Raw genomic sequence first — 22,058 nt, forward strand, 5'->3', positions numbered from 1 at the left:
AAACGAAGCTGATTCTCAAAGAGAAAAATCCTAAGCAATATATTATGGGTGGTTTTTTCTTTTCTTAAATTAAATTATTTTTCGAAACAATTTATCCTTAAATTTTAAATTAAATATTTAGTCACTCAATTATCTTTAAGATTTTATTTTGATCATTCAACCTATTTTAAATATTCACTAAACTTATGTTTTTATTCCATTTTAATCATTCAATTCGATTAGATTTATTTTTTAAAATTTTAATATATAAAAATTCATTTATATCACATTTTTTTACTAGACACATAAATTTAATTTATATTTTTTCCATTTACTTTTCGTACATAAACAGATAATCTTAGGCTAAATCATGAATTTTATAAACCAGGGCTTTCATGTCAGACTGAAACTGATCCATCCTCACTCCCATAGTGCCGCTACGTCAACGTGATTGCACGACATAAGAGTAGTTCCATATTTGCTCAGTTTGGCTAATCTAAGTCTCTTCCAACATCTCAAACTATCACATGCACGGTTTCTCCGGCTATTATCAACACATTATCATCTTGTAATTTCTGAAATGGTGAAAAAAGTTGGAAAACAAAACGTGTAAACTTTGTAGTCTGAAGCTCCAGTGGATATAGGCTCCAAAATGTTATACCGAATAAGGAGATGAAAGAAGGCCACTCATCATTTAGAATATCAAAACTTCATACTAATATTCTCATCTCAAACAACCATATCTGCACATAACCTCTGATATAGACATGATTTCGACCCTTGAGAAATGGACATCAGCTCCTCCGACGTTGACTACATCCTCTTCTTCTACAATAGTTAATTAGTTATAGTATCCTTGTGGTTCACAGTCATATGCTGATCAATTTTAGCTTTAAAAGCTTCAAATTCTGCAATCCATCAAGGGGGAGACAAAAAATGTTTGGAAATAATAGCATCGATGTCTGAGTTGCTGGCAATGGAACTGAACTAGAAGAAGGCATGGTGAAGAGAAGAAGCGAGCCTTGGATCTAGGTTAAGGGTTGATGAAGAGACTGTTGATACTGCTGAAATATTTATATTTTTATTTAATAAAATATTTATGATATTTTAATTTAACATTTAATATTTAAATTTTAAGTATAAATAATTTAATATGTCATTTATTATTTCTGCTATAATATTATTTATTATAAAAATTAAATTTATTTGTCAAGTAAAAAAATATGTGATATAAATAATTCTTATATATTATAAATTTTAAAAATAAATTGAATCAATTTGGTGACCAAAATGAAACAAAAACTAAAATTTAGTGATAATTTTAAAGAAAAATAGTTGAGTGATCAAAACAAAATCATAAAAAAAATTGAGCGACTAAACATGTAATTTACCATTATTGTTTTTGACAGAGCTGAAACTTTAGGGCAGGGTAATGATTTAAACTCTAGAAGATAATACATTCTGAAAAATATTTTAATGAGTAATTCGATACAAATGATATACTTTTGAGGCAACATTACATTTAAACCTTTTGTTTACAAGTGTGATGCTTTTTTGTCATTCTTAATTTAGTCGTTAATTTTAAAAATATAATATTATTAACATTTACGTTATTAATTATTTATATTCTAATTAATAAACAGTTAGTCCTCGATACTTTAACTACGTAACACGTTAATAAAAAAGGTTAATTTCAATTTTAACTATTGTACTTTCAAAACTTTATTTTCCACCCTTTTCAAAAAAAATCTAAATCCTTTTTATCTAAAAAATTATCTTTTAATCTTAACTCTCATCCTTATTGTCGATGTCGCCACCAAAATCATAGATCGTCGATACCACCACAGCAGACTAACCTCTATTTCCAAGTTGGACGAAGGTGGAGTTGATCGGTTTAAAAAATACATATAATGATAGACATAAAGGTAAAAGGTTTAAGAGGGCGTGATAGTGCTGAAATTTGAGTTCTAGACTCAACGAACGATATATCATGAAGAAAGAGGGACACAGTTACGAAAGAAAGGAGTAAAGGGGTCGTTGGTTTTGATACTGGAGATAAAAGGGTTGTGCAAGACATGGTCAAAAATAGGATGCCATTATAGGGATTGGCATGAGACCCGAACCCAACGGGTTCCGATCCGACCCGATCGGGCCGGATTTTTTTTTTAAAATCGGGTTCGGGTCGGGCCTGATCAGTTTTTTTTGATGTGATGTACGGGTCGGATCGGGTTTGAGTTTAAGATGAAAAATACCTGATCCGACTCAACCTGAAAAGTATATAATTATACCTTATATATTTAGGAATAATTATAATAATACCCCTCTATATATTATTTTTTTCAATTAAGTCACTATTTTTATTAAATAAAAATAATATTTTTTTATTATTTCGGGTCGGTTTTTAAGTTATATATCAGGTCGGGGTTCGGGTCGGATGAAATCTTATTTTGGTCAAGTTTTTAAGTCACTGTTTTTATTTGTTTACGTTTAATTTTGTTTGTATTAAGTTTGAGTTCGTTAAAAAATTTAAATTATGTTTATGTTAGTGTTTATTTATGTAAAATTAAACGTGTTCATAGTTTAATGTTGACAAATATTAAATGGACACGTCATCAATATATTTATGAACATATAATTCAATATATTTAAGAATAATAAATAAATTAACCCTAATTGTATATATTTTTTATTTTTAGATTTAAAACAATCATTCAACTATTAGACTAACTTTGAGTGATTAATTTTAAATGATAGGGTGATCAAATAGATAGTTTACCCTCTTATTTAAAATGGTACATTATAAATCTAATCATTGAACTTTATGTTTTCTCATATTTCATTTATTATACTTTGAATTTTTTCAATTTACTCGCTAAACTTTATAGATTGGATTTTTTTGTCACTCCAACGTTAAATAATTAAATTACGTTATTCAATTTATTTTTGAGCTAAACTTATCTGGAATAATCATAAAACTTAAAAAAGTGTCAAGTCAAAAAATAATCTGACAACAACAATAAAACCATATTCCCATATACGATAGGGTAAGGGAGAGGTAGTATAGTAGGCTGCCCCAACGCTAGGTTGAGAGCAGCTTCTTTGGAAGACCTCCGGTAATCAGAAAACTTAAAATAAATATACAATACAATGCATATATAAATAAATATATAAATACATAGTTGAACAGTCTTCTTATACAGTTTTCATATGTACGTCAACCGTGGAAAATTTAAAATAATCTTAGTGCGAGGAAAATGAAACGCCTAGTATCCCCTCCTTTCAACCGTGGAGGTGTGTGATCGGGTCAACTTTCAAGCCGTGCGTTGACCTGCACTTACGGCTGGTGACTATCACTTGGAACGGTCGGTGATGGTATGAGGGTTGGGATTGAGATTAAGTTTTGGGATTAGAGTTTAGTAGTTTAATTTAATTTAATTTAATTTTTTATTTTAAAATCCTATTTGACATTAAATGTTAATATTTTTATTTAATATCAATATGTGGCATATTTAATATTAAAGTATTCCACATCATAGTTAGAGAGAAAACGGTTGAGTGAAAAAAAATTTCAATCTATACAGTTCAGTGAATAAACTGAAAATTTTAAAGTAAAGTGAGTAAAATAGAGGTATAATAAAGTTTAGTGATTAAATTGACAATTTTCCCTATTTAAAATTTAAATTTATCAAATAACTAATTATTGGGTCTTCAGCCCATAAAATTATTGGATTTGGGCATTTGTGTTTTCTTCCCCATGAAAAAGCCGTCCAATTCCCAAGTCTATCTTCTCTTTCTCGTACTCTCTATTGACTAGGTTTCATTTCTTCTTTATTTACAGCTTCGCAATCATCCTCACTTCGATCGTGTATTCTCCCTGTAAATCAAAACCCTCAAAACGACAGTAAGAACATTAATCATTCTGTTAACTGTAGAAATAGTAGTATTACTAGTATCAGCGTTTGTTTCCATCGTTAATAATTTAATTGCAGCTTTCTTCTTCTTCTTCTTTCTTTCTTTCTTTTTATTTTTTTGCACTGCACGATCAACTCAAGTAACAATTATTTATTGTTCATCTCTCAGGATTCTGGAATCACGACGTTCGGCGTTTATTGTTAACTCTATTTTCATTTTCGCCATCTATCTCAAAGATTCGCGGTTATTAGAATATATTGGAACTTCTGTTTAAGATATTTGTTCTCCGATTGTCCTTTATCAAATTAAAAAATGGTGGAAGGGAAGCTTTTCAAAACGAAGTTGTGCGTATTGTATCAGAGGGGACGCTGTTCGCGCCAGAGTTGCTCCTTCGCTCATGGAGATGCTGATCTCCGGGGGTTTTCCGGTTCTTACGGCGGTAGTAGTTTTTTTTTAATTTTTGATTCTGAGCCCCAATTGATCCAACGTTCCCTTTTGGTTGATTATTTTATTTACTTTTATGCCCATCGTGACAATCGTTTAATTGGCTTTTGAATTCGGGTTTTGCGTGCTTGCTTTATACGCCGTGTGAATTTCTTTTAATCCTTCAAATTTAATATAAGTTTCTAGACGTGGTTTGAGAACCTTTGAAGGGCATTGGAATGGAAAATGATAATTGATAACGATGCTAGGTGTTAATAAATTAATTGTCAAGATGTTGCTGGATTCTAGTTTATGTTTGGAGTTTAGACTTCAGAGAACACTGTAACCAACCTTTTATAATGTTTTTTTCCTGCCGACTTAAAAATGTTAGATCTCTTTGAGGAAGGGATACTTCCATAAGGGCACTTAGCTACACACATTGAGATGTTTAAACTTTAAATTTTCTTCATGTTTTTGAATGCTAATGTCAGATGGTAATACTGTAAATTCTATAGGAATAATTTTGTTTAGCTCTATTAAAATGAAGTCCATCTTGTGTCTGCTGTCTGTTGCTGAACTGGTAAAAAATGTTGTTTTTCCCTGCTAGTTCACCGAATCTGTTATTGTTGCTGCCTTCATCGTTTGTTGCTATTAGGTTTGAAGTTATTGTATTGGAAAGGTAGAACTACTTAAACCGCATTTTTCTTTTCTTTTGATATATATTTTAACTTGTATGTTTCTGGTATGTTATTTTTAGCCGGCCTATATTTTGTCGTCCATTGCTTCCCTCATCGAAACTTCTTATGGGCTTGGCTGCCTATTCTTTGTAACAAATAGTTGATTCTGCTCAGATCAGATCAACTTGGTTTGTAAACATGAGGGGGATCCCGAAGTTGTTGACACAGTTTTTTGACTTATAATTAGGCTTCTTCTGGAGACTTATTTTTCCATTATGTCAGCCTGGTTGTTTCAGTTTAAACAAAGTATCCACTGACAAAGTTAGTATTGTCTTTCTTCAGAAAGGATTGTGCTGGTTGGTAAATCTTAGAGCTGGTTTTGGTATTTTTCCTGCTCAGCTATATCTTGGTTTGTCATTATGCATCCATGAAACAAGCAGGCGTTCGCGAAGGTTCTGTTCTAGGTTTTCTCGGAACATGTGTTCATACAAAGTATTGAGATGCAAGGCAGATTTGATGTGCAACTCTGGTCTGTAATTTGTCATAGCTTCTACTGGTTGCATATTGCTGGAGCATGTGATTTTCCATAATTCCTTGCTTCTGCTTCAGTGACATTGTCTACTTGCATGGGGAAAGAATGCAAATTTATTGGGACATATTCAGAATAAATCTATTTATATTGCATACCAGGCAAAATACTATATTGTCTTATATATGGATTTGGAGAGAAATCTATCGTAGCATTCAATTCGGAATTCATATATTTCTTATTGCTCAACAATCAGATGGGATTATGGTGACTATCTTTTTTCCAGTCCTATATTCGACGGTTATCTCAATGATATAGGCTACCATACAGGTTTTCCTTTTCTATTCAAATCTAAGGACACTGTTTTTGCCCTCCCTTTGAAACTGGCAAGAAGGCAGTATTATTGTTCTATATAATGTTTCTCATATGTTCCATGTGATGGTAAGCTTAACATTGATTGTGTTTGTCCCTGTGCTTGTTTCATCTGATGCAGTTTAATTATCTCGAGTGGTTTGTGTTCCCAGTGTTAATTTCTTTGTAATTTCCAGGTAAAAGAAACTATCGAAATGGTGACTTGAGGGATAAGCTTGACAGAAGGCTATCTCCTGAGCGAAGATATTCTCCAAGAAGAGACGCGAGAGTCCAACAGAAATTGCGGGGTTAATATTTTATCCTCATAACCTTTGATTTCTACATTGCTACGTTTTTCCGTCTTTCATTTCATTTCTGCATTTGCTTATTATTTGTTGGCTTGCGAAGTATGAAGTTGAGATGAATGTGATAAATCTTACTATTGGCTTGGCTACTTCTGAAAATTTACTCGGGAGTTGAATTAATGCTGATTCATTTTCTTTCACTTTTTCCAATTTTTCTTTGTTATTCTCTTTCCCATCCAATTGATTTTTATTTGCACTAATGGAATTTAAAATTGCAGGATATAGCCCTTTGAGGTCCATTGACAAAAAGAGGTAATTTAGCATATACCCTGTATGGGAGAATTTTGTTCGTAGTTGTCTTTTGTTATGTCTGGTTGGCTTGTTGGAATAGTTTTCCTTTGTTTGCTTCTTATGATGGCAAATTTTCTGGGAACTGAATTAGATGCAAGCATCGTGGGGTTTTGAGAGTGAGACTCATGTTTCTGGATCAGGATTTGGGGTCATTACTGTCGGCAAACTGTAGCTGTTGATAATGCCCAGGGCACATCCTAAAGCCTTTGCTCCTATACTCGATAGATTTTTTTCTGACTACTAAACCCAATTCCTAAATTGTAGAAATCATAGGTTGGACTATAGATATGTATTAAATATATTTACATTGATATGCTTGGGTTTTATTATTCTAAAATCTTGATTGTTAATTGTATTTATTTATTTATTTGAATGGGATATTTTCAGTTTTCCATGCCTGGAGGGTTTGCATTTCTCATTATGTTACATAATTTTACATCTTTCTTATACAAATTGACCTGGGTTATTGTATTTTCTTGACCTTGAACTTGTGTCTAATTGCAGTAGAATATTGTTAAAGGACAATGAATGATGCCTGGTCTTATGTAATCATACTGTCAAACTTGCTTTTATGACACAAGTCCACATAAGATTTTTCTTTTTCCGAATGGGGAAAATGTTTCATAGTGATGATCTAAACTCAAAATGTAAGGTATAATTGATCCAGTGAAGAAAAAATTCACTATGCTAGTGTATAATTAATTTTGTTTATAATTTTTCACAATTTTACATTATTATGATTCTATCTTCTTTATTGCATGTAATTCAGAAATCGGAAAAGAAAGAACGTTTGGACAGACAAAATGATTTTTCTGAAAAATTGAAAATTTCAAATGAGATTGAAGATCCGGTTATAGAAGGGAGAAACATATCTTCTACTTCCAAAAGTATTCTTGAGGATCAGGTTTGAATATTTTGGCTTATTATCATTTGTAACATCTATTGTTTTAACATGTTTGCTCCATCCATTCTTTTCTCTCTATATAACATATAAATATGTGTTTGACTATTTCAGTTGAAAGAAGTACACTTGGATATTGACATGCTTATTCACCGCAAGCACGAATTAGAGGTCAGTTAATATCTACCTAATTGCTTTTGCTTATTGGTTGCAATCATGACTACGGATATTTTATTGCAAGCATCTGGTGCATGACTCAAGTCCAGGCATGCACCTGATTGTGCATACGCCTTCATATTTAATCTGCAGAATGCTTCCTCATTGCTTTTGTTTTTATGTTTTAAGTTGCTAACATATTGGTCATCTTGAGTTTTGGGGTCTGCCTTCATATTGAATCTGCAGAATGTTTCCTCATTGCTTTTGTTTTTATGTTTTCAACTTACTCTCCTACATAGTTGTCATCTTTGTTTTTGGGTCTGGAATTCATTATTTGTTCTGCTTGTTTGTTTTTGTTTTATCCTTTTGTGTAGTGTGTGAATCTAGTTAAGCCTAACATATCAACATGATTGCATGGATTTTGTCTCCTGGTATTGAGCTTAATTTTCATCAATCATGAACAAGAAAAGGAAAGTAGAATAGCATTTTACCTTCTTGATTAATTATTTCAGTCGAACAGCTGTCTTGTAATGATGTTTCATAGAATGATCTGTCATGTTTATTTTTTTATATGATAATAACTTTTCTTCATCTGTCTAAATTGATTAGTTTTATCTTTGGTTTTTTTGAAGTGAATTTTAGTTCTACAATTTGATGCTTGATTTTTTCCCCAGACATTTGTGGAAGAGAAAGTTCAAGAAGCAGATACTCTTACCTCTCAAATTGAGGAGCTTGCTCCTCAATTAGAAAAAGAGAAAGAGGAATGTAAAAGGTAAGCAGAACTGTACGGATACAGGCATGATATGATTAATTGTTCCTTCTTGATGAATGGTCCTTCTCTTAGCCATTTTTCTGGACTTCTAAAATATTCAGGATCACTTCAAGAATCAAGAAGTTTCAAAGCATATAATCGTTGCTCACAGATAGAAAATGAATTGAAGAGGTAAGTTTTTACGATATGTGTTATTTTCTTATTTTTATTTGCTAGCTTTATCAAACTTGATGCATCTTATGTCATCTCTGATTCTTTTTTTTGGGATAGAAATGTCATCTCTGATTCTGAAATTTGAAGAAGTGCTTGTTAGTGTTTTGTAGGTTTTATTCATTAGTTAATATTTATGTAAATTTGCAGATCTCAAGCTCGATTACAGAAGTCGGGAGAACATCTTGGCTTAAATATTTCTGGAACCAGTGGTGATGAGGAGAATTCCAACATCAACATTGTTAGTGATGATGAGACCAATGGCTTACGTACATCCTATACACAGAAAGCGTTAAGGGGTAATACTTCTCCAAGCAAGAAAAGGCAGTGGTCCAATAAGGACATCCCTGAAGGCCCAATTCCTGATGGTATTTTGTTTGATCTCTCTTCATATAATGTTGTGTAATATTTAGTGTCTACAGAAAAATAGAGTTCCTCTTAATCCCTGCAATGTTTATCTTATTAATTCTTTCCATTCCATATATCCATGTAAGTTTTATTGCAGGCTGTAGCCATCAGTCTTAATTGAGTTAAATAGGATTATTATCTGAAAACTTCTTTGAGCTGATTGCTGACCCTTAAGATTTTTCATGTAAGATATGGGATTCAACGGCATTCATTTATTGAACTTTATGTGACATGATGATGTGACCTGAAAATAGTAGGAAAAGAAACTTTCCCGATTAATGTTATGCGGCTATTATTTGTAATATTGTTTTTATGCTGATTGTTTTATTATATTTTCTGTTTTAATTTAAGGTAAAGGATGTCAGGCAGAAACTATCCGATCGGGTAAGCGATCTCGTTGGAGTGAACGCCCTTCTCAGTCAAATATAGACAAGGAAATGGTTCACTGAAAATGGAAACAGCGATACCATGCCCTCTGCAAGTAATGAGAAGCTGAGGAAAGAAAGTCTCAATTAGCACATCTACTGCTGATAAGGTACACTTTTCCATAGATCTTTGTATGAGGTTCCCTTTTTCGTTTTTATTTTTTTGTAAAAGGTGTTCGATTAAGGTTTTGCTTGGTATGAAGGATGAAAATGAGGATGAAAAAATTGTTAATCAAATGGTTAAGATTCATAACCACTTTCTTAATTAGAATCTCAACCATTTGATTAACAAATTTTCCATCCTCATTTTTATCCTTCATACCAAACAAAGCCCAAGTGTGGTGCTTAGTTGCATAGTTCAGACCACCTTTGTACACTGCACCAGTCATACATCAAATAATGCTTTGGTCATATGAAGAAAATAACGACGACTAACGATAAAAATGAAAAAAGTTGCTGCAAGAGAGCTACATGTGATTCATAAATTCGGTAGCTGGTTGGTCGTATTTATTTCTGATAACAAGTAATTGTTCGGAATCATTTTGATGTATTCTTTTCCAAGATAAATTTGTCATATCTTTCATTCTTAGAATACTCCCCGTGGCATAATCCGTTTATGACTGAAGCAAATTGCATAATCAAGGATATTGTATTTTACATTTCCTGCTTACAAGTGAATGGAAGTTGGGGGCGGGGTGGACAATCGGAATCTATTCTTGTATGCATTTTTAATCCTGTGCCATGCTATTTTGCAGTTAAAGGATTCACGTGCTTCCATTTCATTGCCGTCAACAAGCATGGTTGCTCGTGCAGATGATGACGACGTATTAAAGTTGAAGAGAAGGTCGAAGCATCACGCTTGCAGTTTTTACTTCTTCCACCTCCTCCGATCCTCCGAAATAGTTACTCACAGGTTAGTTATATTCTTCTGGAGCATTGCCCATATTGTTGCCACTAGATTATTATTCGACTCGCTTAGTTATATTATAATTTTCATTGAAAGCATTGATTTAATTCCCTTATTCCCGGGATGCGGGCTTGCATCGACATGCAGTACAAGGGTAATGATCAGAACGTGGATGTCGACGGAGTGGATGAAGAAATGGTACATGTGGATATTGTTTGAATTTATGAGTTGATGATGTAAGTTTATATCATCTTTCATACATGGTTTTCAGTTCATTGCTGGTGGAACCAGTTATTTTGGATTTCCATGTATATACTACTATATGGGTTAGGTTAAAGCTGTGGTATGTTTTTATTTTATCCTTTTCTTAAGCAGGTGCCTATAATTGCATATAACCTGATTCTTATTTGCTGTTGAATTATTGGTTAATACAATTAAATAAAATATTTCTGAATAAAAAAGAAACATAATCGGTTAGATAATCGATTTTTGATTGATTTTGTACAAATTTTGTATTTTAAGTCTCATTTAATTTTTACTCATTATCGATATATATATATATATATGAGAAAATTGAAGTTTTATGTATATAATTGGGAATAAGTTCCAGATCAGATGAGTTTCTAATTTGACCTTATAGGGTTGGTTTCTTAAGGTTCAATATAAAAAAACTATTCAAACTATATTTTTTTGTTTAGGTGTTTAATTTTTTTTGTTAATATAGATGTTTAATGTTATAAACGTTATTATTTTAGTAACCTATCCATCTTTGCAAAGACATTGCAGTAACCATTGAACAACGGTGAGCACTGTTAACTACCACGTTAGGAAGCTGCAGTCTGGGTTTCATTTCAAGTAAGAGGCAAAGAGGAAACAGCCACAGCTGCTAGAATCAATCGATTTGTATTACCCAATTCAAAGTTGCTTGTTTTTGCTTGCAGCAATTTCAAAGACTCAAAACTATAAATGGGCTAACTGAGTGTGAGAAGTAACCATGTATGTCGTCTAAGAAGCTTTCATGGTGGAAGAAGAGACCGTGAACAATTAAGTACGAAGAAGCTCGGGGCTCTGTTAAAAATGACCACTAATTCACTCTGGTTTTCAAATTCGTTCAGTAGACTCACTACTGATTACCAGGTAATGGAATTAAAAATAATTTAATTTCATTTTCGGAGATTGTAGACTCACTATCATAAATGTTAGGGGTCTTTTTCCTTTAAAATAAAACAATGGAGGTTAAAATACTCCATAAAATAAAATAGGGGTAAAATGATCATTTTAATAAATGTTAGGGGCTAAATTTGATATTATACCCTTTTAATAATCACATACAGATGCATATTTTAGGTAAATGTAATATATTTTTTATAATGCTGAATATATAAAAAAATCAGACTTTTGAAACACTTATTTCAAAAGAGCTATTAAAAAGTGAACATAACTTGGAGTACGAGAGAGTACCTGGAGAAAAAGAGTCGGTGGGCAAAGAAAGAACAAGGTGCTTTATGTGTAGAACACGTCTGACAAAATTGAAACCCCATGACATCTCAAGACCAAAGCCGACGATAAGGATAGTCTCGTTATCAAGAAACATGGCTTTAGCTATCGATTCCATACGCATAAATATGTCGAAATTCAATGCACAAACGCATCGATTCAAGAAAATCTCGAAGCATATCATCAACACAGTAGTCCAAAGAAAGCAGGTAAAGCATGGCAGGAAGAGCACGAACCAACGTGCCTGCTGTTGTTTTAAGGATTTCCAGCCTCAGATTGATCGCAAGGAAGAACAGGGAGCTCATGTTCTCGTTATTCATCTTCCAGGTTTCTTCTTTTTGTTTTTGGTTAAATCGATTAACAAAAATGCTCCTTTTCTTAAACATATACTTTGTGTTTTTATTGTACTTTGAATAAATTTTAGGGTAAACTATAAGTTTAATACTTAAATTATTGTTTTTATTCTACTTTGATATTTAAACTTTATTTATTTTTAAAATCATATTTAACATTCAATGTAATTACTTAAGTAATCTCTCTTAGTTTGTTGATGTCTCCATCCTACATACTTCGATTTCCTTTAACAGATTTTCCTAAAGACAAATAAACGTGACGTACGTGGATTCTACACGTACGATTAAAGTCCAAGCAGAGAAAGCAGTGGATAAGAACACACGAAGCCGAATCAATCAATCATTCCCAGTTCCTGAGAATTGCATCGTGGAAAAGATCCAGGGTTCTTTCAGAAATAATCTTCTCACCATCACCATGCCCAAAAGAACAATTCCCCTCGATTCTCCCAAAGATGCTGATGTGCCCAAACGGATTACACCTCCAAAACCCAAAGCTTCTGATTCATCTTCAACCTCCGGAGTTGCAAAACAAAGAGAGCAGAAACCAAAGTCACCGCCAAAACCCGTAGCTCAGCCTAATCCACCAGCGGAGACGGTGGCAAAACCGATAGCTGAGCCGAAACCATCAATGGACACGGCTCCTCAAATTCCAAACGGAAAGACTAAAGGGAAGGAGGTTGAGGCATTGCCGCCATTAAAGCAACAAGAAATACAAGGGAAGGATTCTCCCACCGCAAAGCAAACCGGAGAAGAAAAGGCTCAAGGGAAGGGGATTGAGGCATTGCCGTCATTAAAACAAGAAGAAGAAATACAAAGTAAGGTTCCTCCCACCGCAAAGCAAACCGGAGAAGAAAAGGCTGGTGAGTCCATGGCTACGCCGGAGGTTGTTGAGAAAAAAGGGCGAAACTAAAGATGGGTCAAAGGATTTAGTCAAAGAAAAGGCTAAAGATTCCATGCCCGAGCCGCCGCCGATATTCCCAAGGCTACGGAGAAAGCTGGCGTCGTCGAGAAGAAGCCGAAAGAGGGGGCGGCGGTTCATGGAAATGAAAGGTATGGATACGATAATGAAGACGGTGAAAAGGCTGGCCACCGACGATGCCGAAGATCGACAGTTGCTGATCAATATAGGGGTCTCGGTTTTGGTGATTGTGGCACTTGGGCTTATATTACGTATACCTATCGCTCATCTGGAAAAGCCAAAAACTAGTGCACGTGCATCGTATCAAACCAGCAAGTTTAACGGCTGAAATGTGTTGGAATTTAAAATGAAATGATTCATATGTATTTACCATCGATGTCTTTGAGATTACCATCTATTATTATTCAGGGGAAAAACAGATTTCTAAGAAAAACCATTGCACTGGGGGATTTCCCCCCCCCCCCAGTGAAATCAACATACCATCTAATATAAGCATAATATTAAATTACGACACCACAACGTAGCAGTTGTATTATAACAAATTTTAAAGTAATCGAATTTAATAATCAAGTAACGCGATAAAGAATCACATTTTAAACTGTCATGTACCACAACACAACGGATTATATTACACTACAATGCGACAACAGATCTCTAAATGGCCTCAAATATAAATTTCATTGATAAAACACTAAATGAATGACCCACATCGTAACACGATTCAATTATAAATTTTTCATCACATGATCTAAATATATTTATGAAATTAATAAACCATTCTAAGGATCATCCGGGATGAACTGATTGGGATAATCACCCATGAAAATTTTAAATTTTCATATAATGTAAGTATTTTCGTAATATTTTCTATTGATAATCTATTTTCGTACCTCCTAACATAAATATTGCGTTCGTACTTGGGTTATCATCACAATGCATCTTAAGAATGACCATTTGAATCATTAAACTAATCACATACTCCACAAATTGGCTTGCCTTAGTACTTGCATGATTTTATAAGAATATAAAGGCCAACTAGCTTGGAAGTATAAAGCAAGCAACAGCTCTTAGTACCAAAAGACAAGGCAGGTGAAGTAACAGAATTATTCTTTAGATTGCATTGCATATCCTTCGGCTATCAAGATTATAAACATTAATTGATGCATGGAGTACTTCTCCATTATACTAAAAAACTGACAGATCAGCACAACGGTTCCTAGAGAAGAAAACGCCGGGCGGGCTGTAACGGAAAAGGGTCAAACATAAAGAAAGACCAAAGGGGGCAGTAAAGAAGCAACTTTAAACATATTTGCATATTTTTACCTTCTCAAAAGTCAAGCGCATCCGAAGAAGTGCTCTAAGGATGGAGAGCTGAAAACATTAGCTGCAGTCCCTTCAGATCTGACGGGAGAAATGTGGAGTTGATATTTGATGAATCTCTGCGAAGAAAAGGTCAAAATCATTGGCATTGTGACGAGAATACAACTCAGAATCCAATATCAGAGCATTCTAATGCGGCTTGAATAACTATGTTGAAGATTATGGCAAGAAACAAAAATTACAGCTAACTGAGAAACTATTTCGGGATTTGTGTCGATATGCCAATCCGTTCTAGTTGCCGAACAAAAGATGTGCGTCCATTCTCTGTGCTGCAAAAGAGAACCTGCAGATTCATTTCAGCAAAGTAAAAAAAAAATACGAACAAAAGCATGAGGATAGAAAGCTAAATTTCTGAAATTAGCAAAGAAAGAATGATCAACTAGTTTATATTCTAATATTTATCGCAGGCACCGCACTGACTGGAGGCTCATACCAATTTGAGATATCTAAATCCAAGAAAAAACTATACCATCACTATTACACACCTTGTCCTTAACCAAACCACCAGAGGTGAAAATTCCAGCATTTTCCAAGGCCAGAAGTACATTTTTCTAGACACAACACTTGCACAATGTTAGTCACCAGTAAAGCACATGAAATGAAATCAGCAAGTAGCCTCATATGAAGTACTGCTGTACGCAACAAATAAGGAGGAATACCATACATGCAATGCAATTAGAAGAATATACCTATCAAAACCTGATACACCAAATATATCATAAAATACATTTAAGGGAAGTTTATGTATTATTAACAAATAAGCATAATTAATACAATAGAAAAAGGTTCGAACTCACTTCGCTTTCATCATCAATAACTCTCTCCATGAGATAAAGATCGCAAAATTTGGTTATCTCCAATAGCACATCCAACACAGAGGACTTAACCGTTGCTTGTTTCTATCCAGAATTAAACTAATCAAATTAACTATTCGCAGATGAAAGCTACAAACATAAAGCTCGTAGAAAAGATTACCACCTGCAACTCCTCTGGACTGCTTTCCTCAAGGATAACTCCAAGTAAACTGCATGTTACCTACTCCAATAAGTTGTCATACCATTAAAGTTAGGTAAAGAGCTTAAGAAAAGCCCCGACAAGTGGCTTGACAAAACAGTATATGCGTTGATACCAACATGCACTCTCAATCTCAAGTATGAAAACCTAGAGGTTAAACTAGAAGGTTATGCAGCTCCTGCAAAGTTCAGTATTTATGTGAGAAGTTAACTAGCTCGTGATTTGTATGTAAAGATTAAAGTAATGGCACAGAATCAATTCAATGAATTCTTCCACAGTAGTAGTATAGCAGCCTGTTATGACTATCACAGGTAATGCTGCTGGTAATAACTAAACCATGTCGTGTAAGACTCAGGTGCACTGCACATTCAAGGTGTAGGCAGACTTCTAGAAGTTAAATTTACAATAGCAAGATGTTGTGATAGCTTCGGTAAAAATTTTGACTAACACAATTTAATTGAAGGCAGAGAATATACTGATATGCTGGATTTTGGTATTATTTTCACGGTTACTTTAGCAATTTGTTTTGAGTTCTGACAAAGCATCCAGCGAATAGAACAGATAAGGTAATTGCTCCATTTAAACAATTGATAGAAAACGAAAACATATTCCCATACAATCTAACACTCGAAACAAAAACCCCTCAAACAGGATCCAGGGATTGTATGAGATGGCTATAAAAGCTGTTCAGTTACCCAGGCCAGTTTACCTAACTACAAGTATAGAAACCAAAACTTTTCAAGAAAACCTTAGATTAAAGTGACACCTACAATCACATTAAGAAAAAATGAGTTCAAAGCTCTCTTCAAAAGAAAACTAGTTCTACAAGTGAAACTTTCAATTTTTTTTCTGTTATTAATCATTACTAAAGGAACAAGGTTATCACAACAAAAAGATCCTAAACAAAGAAAACCAAACGTTTGAATGAGCAAAACAACAAATCCTCATTTCTAACTCTGTCCAAAGTTTAGCAACATATCAAAGAATTATACTTCCAGAAAAAAGGGACACAAATAAAACAAACATCAAACATTTTCTTATTTTATTACCATTAAGGACTAAAGAGTATATGAAGGTTACCTTTCTACCTTCACTCAGTTTCTGCCTAACTATTTGCCCCAGTGTTGGCTGCAAAGAAGGAAACAGAGAGATGCACATTACAAAGAGAGTAACAAACATATCAAAATGTATGAGAAAGAGGTCAATTCATACCTTTACCGGCTGGAAGAACTCATCAACAACGTTTTGTGCTCTTAAATCCTCTGAAGGAGAACAAACTCCAGAAGGAGCTAATGTTGCATTTGACTGGTTACTACTAATAGAAGAGCTACTGGTTGATGGAGTTTGACGTTTTGGTTGCCTTCTTGGAGGTGCTGCAGGTGATCTCATCAACCTATAGGTAAAGACAATTGCAACAGCAAGCCCGGCAATAGCCCCAACAGATCGTGGGTCCTGATGCTAATATGAACATGGTAAGAAGTAAGAACATACACATCACTATCGGAAACATTACCCAAAAGAACATAATAAATTCATATTCGTTGAACAGAAAAAGAAGGATAAAACTATGAACAGCACTACATGCCCAGATGCCACAAGCTAAACAAAGAAAAAGGTCTCTTTCTTGATTAAGTAGCAGACAATAGGGCATGCCTTCTTACAACCATCATTTTCAAGAAACTTCTATCATGGTAACTAGTGTGCTACAGCAATCACAGATGAGATTAGTCATGTCAGCACTACAGATTTTATATGCTTTTCACCTCAATATGCATTTTCACTCTCCGTATAGCAGCAAAGCTAAAAAATCAATAACTAAAAAAAGGTCGCACTCGAGACGAATCAACATCATTTAGTCCGTAACAATTTATCATACAGTAAACCAGTAGAAGAATTTAACAATTCACCTAAATGACGAGAAATTCAAAACTGCAATAAGATTAATTTCTCCAATATTATAATTTTATTTAGTAAACAAATTTTCTAAAAAAATAAATTATCTAAATTAAGATTCCCCTAAAATCACCAATAAATTACTAAATCATATAACTAATTATGAAAAATGAAGTTTCCGAACGACAGAAAGGTTGCATCGGATCCGCCAAAAATACGAGAGGAGAAATTCAAGAGAGAAATAAAAAGAACCAGTTTCTGGAACGAGGTCGAGAAAAGATTTGATATCTTCAGGGCGAGATAAGTTCCGAGACGTTTAATGAGCTGAATCAGCTCGTCCTTGGATGAAGAAAAAGACGAAGATGGCTCCGCCATGACCACTCGATTAATAAACGAAACCGCCGCTAGATCGAGCAAAAGCGTCCTTGCTGTAGCGTATGAGATGAAGCTTTGTTCAGATTCTCAGCACCTCAACGTCATTTAATTAAATCATTTCAAAAATAAATAATGAAAAATACACCACTTTCGCTCTGTAAATAAAGATTTCTTCTTTTGCCGTCAACTGTTGATATCTGTGGTAAGGTAAGGTTAGCTGGTTAGGAGGAGAGATTCTATTTTCCCCTTTTCCTTTTTGTTGTTCTTTTCTTTTCTTTTTTTCCCTTTTTTTTTAAATTTTTATTTACATGAAAAATACTTTAGGTCAAATTATGACTTTAGTACTTCTATTATACTTAACTTTCAGATTTAATCTCATTATATTTTAGGTCAAATTTATTTTTTTTCCTTTTAAATTTTTATTTAAATGAGAAATTATTAAGAATATTACAAAATAGAGATTAAAATTAAAGTATGAAAAATAAATACCAAATTTGAGCATAGTGGATGGACTAAAATTAGAATTAAACCAAAATTTTATATGATTATCTTAAGGATGAAACTTAGCGTGTCGTTTTCTTTCCTATTTTTTCCTCTTAAAAATAACTTGAGGAAACCAAACGAAGTATCCTATGACTAATTTTAACCATTAATGGAGGTTTCATTGAAAACATCTCAACCGCCATTCTTTTTTCTTTTTAATTTTAGTAAGTAAATTACAAGGTCAATCTACGGTAGATTACGTTTAACTGCATTTAACCGGTTAACATATTTATTTGACATGAAAGAAAAAAAGGGGTAACTTATGCGTTCAATACTTAAACTATCAATTTTGGTCCGTTTTAGTACCTAAACTTTTATTTTTTTTTAAAACCATACCTAACGTTTAGTTGTAGTTTTATTTTAGTACACCGTCGTTACAAACTTAACGGACGAGCTGACATGGCATAATTTTGGTGGACGAACGACCAATTTGAATGGTGGACCACTAGATAATGACGAGTTAACCAATATAGTCCAGTTTCAGGCTCTTCGGACAATGGATAATGGAGATAGGAGGATGAAGAAATCGAATAGCTCATCGTCGATTTGGGGAAATTGAGAAGTTTTTCAATGAAACGAAGATTGGAATCACGTTTAGGGGTCGAAAAGGTACGAGTTGGAAAGTCGGGCTTCATCTACCAACGGATGCGACGACCGACGATCGTAGACGCGACTGTCGACGAGTTCGTATGTTAAGTTTTTAATGACGGGTACTAAAATGAAACAAAAACTAAACGTTAGGTATGATTTTGAAAAAAATGAAAGTTTAAGTACTAAAACGGTACAAAACTAATAATTTAGATACTAAACGCATAATTTACCCGAAAAAATACATTAAAAGTTTATGTATTGTATTAGTCACCAAATTATACAAGATTTAATTAAAGCATTAATATTTTTAAAATTGATTATTTTAATTATCAGTCCAGTAAATCGTTAATAATGTGATGGTGTGATGTCTTACTTCAATCTTTAATTATCAGTCTACTAAATCGATTAAAAAACCATAATGCTATAATTATATTTTTTATTGTTTAATAACAAAAATATATATTTTCATAAAGTTGAATGATTATTTTTTATATTTAGTAAATACCATAAGAATTAATCATTATAAACCATAATAATTAATAATTGAAATATATCCATACTAGGCTCATAGATGACGGGAAACTTAAAAGAATAAACAACTCTTGCTCAAGCTAAACATTAGTGAAAACAAAAATAAAGCTCAACGTACTCGGTTGCAATCAACAGTTCGATAATCAATCCATGGCTTGAAAATGGCGAAACAATCATCCCATGTCGGCCACAATCTCATCGACAGCAACGGGGTTTATCCCCCTTTCAACTTCCCGACCTGCACCATTGATGAACATCTCTTGTTCCAAGTGGAAACAATAGGTCTCGAAAACACCAGAGCTAACCGCCACTCCGAAATCCAACAGCAAAGCAATTCTATTTCTAGCCGGTTCAGTTCAGCATTGCTCACTCCTCCCACCCGAGCATATAACGCATTGTTGTAGTGCCTGAATTAGCAACAACCAAATGTAATTCTCAAGAAAGTTATGGGCGGAAATGAACAGATCGTTCGAACTGTTCGTAAACCGTTCGTATAAGGTTAATTTATGTTCGTTTATTAAGTTAGATAAACGGGGTATGAACAAAATTTTTGTGTTCGTTTAATAAATAAATGAACACAAACAAAGGTGTTTTTAGTTCGTTTATGTTCACGAATAAGCTCATTTGAAAAATCATTTACCCTTTTTTTTACGTTTTTACATTTTAAATATTAGTGAAGGTAAGGACTAAACTGAACACAATGTGAACTTTGGAGTTTTAACTATGAAATCTTAGAAGCTTAAAGACTAATAGTGTAGTTTAACCATTTTAGTAAACATATTCGAGATCACTATGAACATGTTGACGAACCTAAACGTTGGCAAATATATAAACGAACATATTCGTAAACAATAAACGACCTGAACACTAAATGACCTAAATACAAATACCTTAAAAATAAAGAACAAATGTAAAGATCATATTAAAAAATTTAAACGAACACGAATTAAACATGAACAACTTAAGAATAAACAAACAATAATAACTTTATTCTTATATTTACACCTATGAGAAGAAAAAAAGGTTTTAAAGAAGAAGAATGCTTACACATCATCGAGAACCTTGGAAGCAACCATGACACTGGTAACAAGCAATCGATGCACATTCAACGATACGAGGAGAGAATCCGGATGCTTATGGGCCAATCTGTCTATATAAACGTATCCCAACACAAAGCACGAAGGGCTACAATTTGTGTACTTATAAATCCTCTCCAAGTAGTTGGGTATGCTTATATTAGGAGCCCTAACGCCATGGAAAGCATGCAAGCTTTTCCCTAACGGAGCCGAAGTACTACTACCATTGCCGTTCGAGTTCGACCGATCAGGCTGCTCGGTTAGGACCTCGACGAGCCTGTCGTTTCGGGCCACTAGCTTTTCTAAAACCGAGGAGATTATGGTGAGGACTCTCGGCGGCGGCGTCTCGGATACGATTGGTTCCGGTTGCCGGATTCGGTCGGTGGGGTAGTCGCCGGCGGTGGCTAACATTTAATCCATTGTGAAGAAGAGGAATCGGGTGGTTAGGACTTGTGAGCCTATCTATTTGGTTGTGTTCATAAGCGATGGCTATAGCTGGTTTTTTAATGTTATTAAGGTAAAGGTAGTGGGGGACTTTGGTTGTAGTTTGGACGGTGGAGATGCGGTGTTGTGGTTGGCTTGGTGCGGTAGAGTGAGTTTGAGCCGTTAGATGGAATACGGTCCCACTTGTGGATGTGAGGGGATTGGGTTTAGTTGGATAGCAACAATTCGATGGCTGGAATTGGTGCTGGGGTGAACGATATCCAACTTGGCTTGGATTGTGAACCATCTTCCCGTAATTTCTTCTTTTTTTATAAAGAATTTTAGAGTAATAATATATTTAATTTATATTATTTATAATATAATTTTTATTTTTTAAAATTTAATCATCAAGTTTTTTTTCAAAAAATTAAATTTAATCTTTTCTAACGAGACTGGTTTATTAACAAAATATTAAATAAAATTTTAACCTTTAAAATTATTTAGTAACATGATAAATAAGGTCAAACTTTCGAGATAATGTTCTGGAAAAAATTAATTCACGAGATAAAGCACTCCCAAGATTAATTGCTCAAATAAGGTGAAATCCACAGTGTTGGCCGTAGGTTGCCATGCCTTCCGACGACCTACTAGGTCGCCATGTCTTCCCGGCGAGCTACAAGAGATTGCAAGTGCCATGCACGTCCCAACACGCTGGGCATCCGAGGCCATCCGACCGAGGTCATCCGAGAGCATCCGAGGCCATCCGAACGAGCTATGCGAGGGCATCCGAGGGCAACCGAGCGAGCTATGCGAGGGAAGCCGAGCGAGGGTAGGTCGCCCGGAGTGCATGGCGACCTACAAGGTCGCCCGGAGGGCATGGCGACCTATGTGTTGGGACGTGCATGTGCCATGCAACACGTTCATTCTCACGTTCATTCTCTCTGTTTGAGCAAGGGTAGGTCGTCCGGAGTGCATGGCGACCTACAAGGTCGCCCGGAGTGCATGGCGACCTACGGCCAACACTGTTGATTTCACCCTATTTGAACAATTAATGTAACAACCCGGAAAAATTTAGAATAATATTAAATTGAAATTGGAGGTTAATTGTGAAAATTGGTAAATTTTTTTGGGACTAAATTGAAATATTTTAAAACTTG

At 34.3% G+C, this 22,058-nt stretch overlaps 1 protein-coding gene and 3 pseudogenes across 1 annotated transcript; 2 read left to right on the top strand and 2 right to left on the bottom strand.

The window, feature by feature from the left end:
* The first annotated feature begins 3,771 nt into the window (after positions 1-3,771).
* Positions 3,772-11,417, top strand: LOC120197021 (annotated as a pseudogene).
* Positions 11,418-11,702: 285 nt separating this feature from the next.
* LOC120197052 lies at positions 11,703-13,480 on the top strand (annotated as a pseudogene).
* Positions 13,481-14,195: 715 nt separating this feature from the next.
* Positions 14,196-17,955, bottom strand: LOC120197050 (annotated as a pseudogene).
* A 1,602-nt stretch (positions 17,956-19,557) lies between these two features.
* On the bottom strand, positions 19,558-20,963 carry LOC120197051 (cyclin-U1-1-like). Its single transcript, XM_039198687.1, is given in 3 exon segments — positions 19,558-19,730; positions 19,733-19,809; positions 20,450-20,963. Coding segments are annotated over 3 exon segments (672 nt in total). The 5' UTR covers positions 20,890-20,963; the 3' UTR covers positions 19,558-19,575.
* Between the last annotated feature and the right edge of the window lie 1,095 nt (positions 20,964-22,058).

The sequence above is a fragment of the Hibiscus syriacus genome, unplaced genomic scaffold (assembly GCF_006381635.1).
Source record: "Hibiscus syriacus cultivar Baekdansim isolate YM2019G1 unplaced genomic scaffold, ASM638163v2 tig00117040_pilon, whole genome shotgun sequence".
In the NCBI taxonomy this organism is placed as follows: domain Eukaryota; kingdom Viridiplantae; phylum Streptophyta; class Magnoliopsida; order Malvales; family Malvaceae; genus Hibiscus; species Hibiscus syriacus.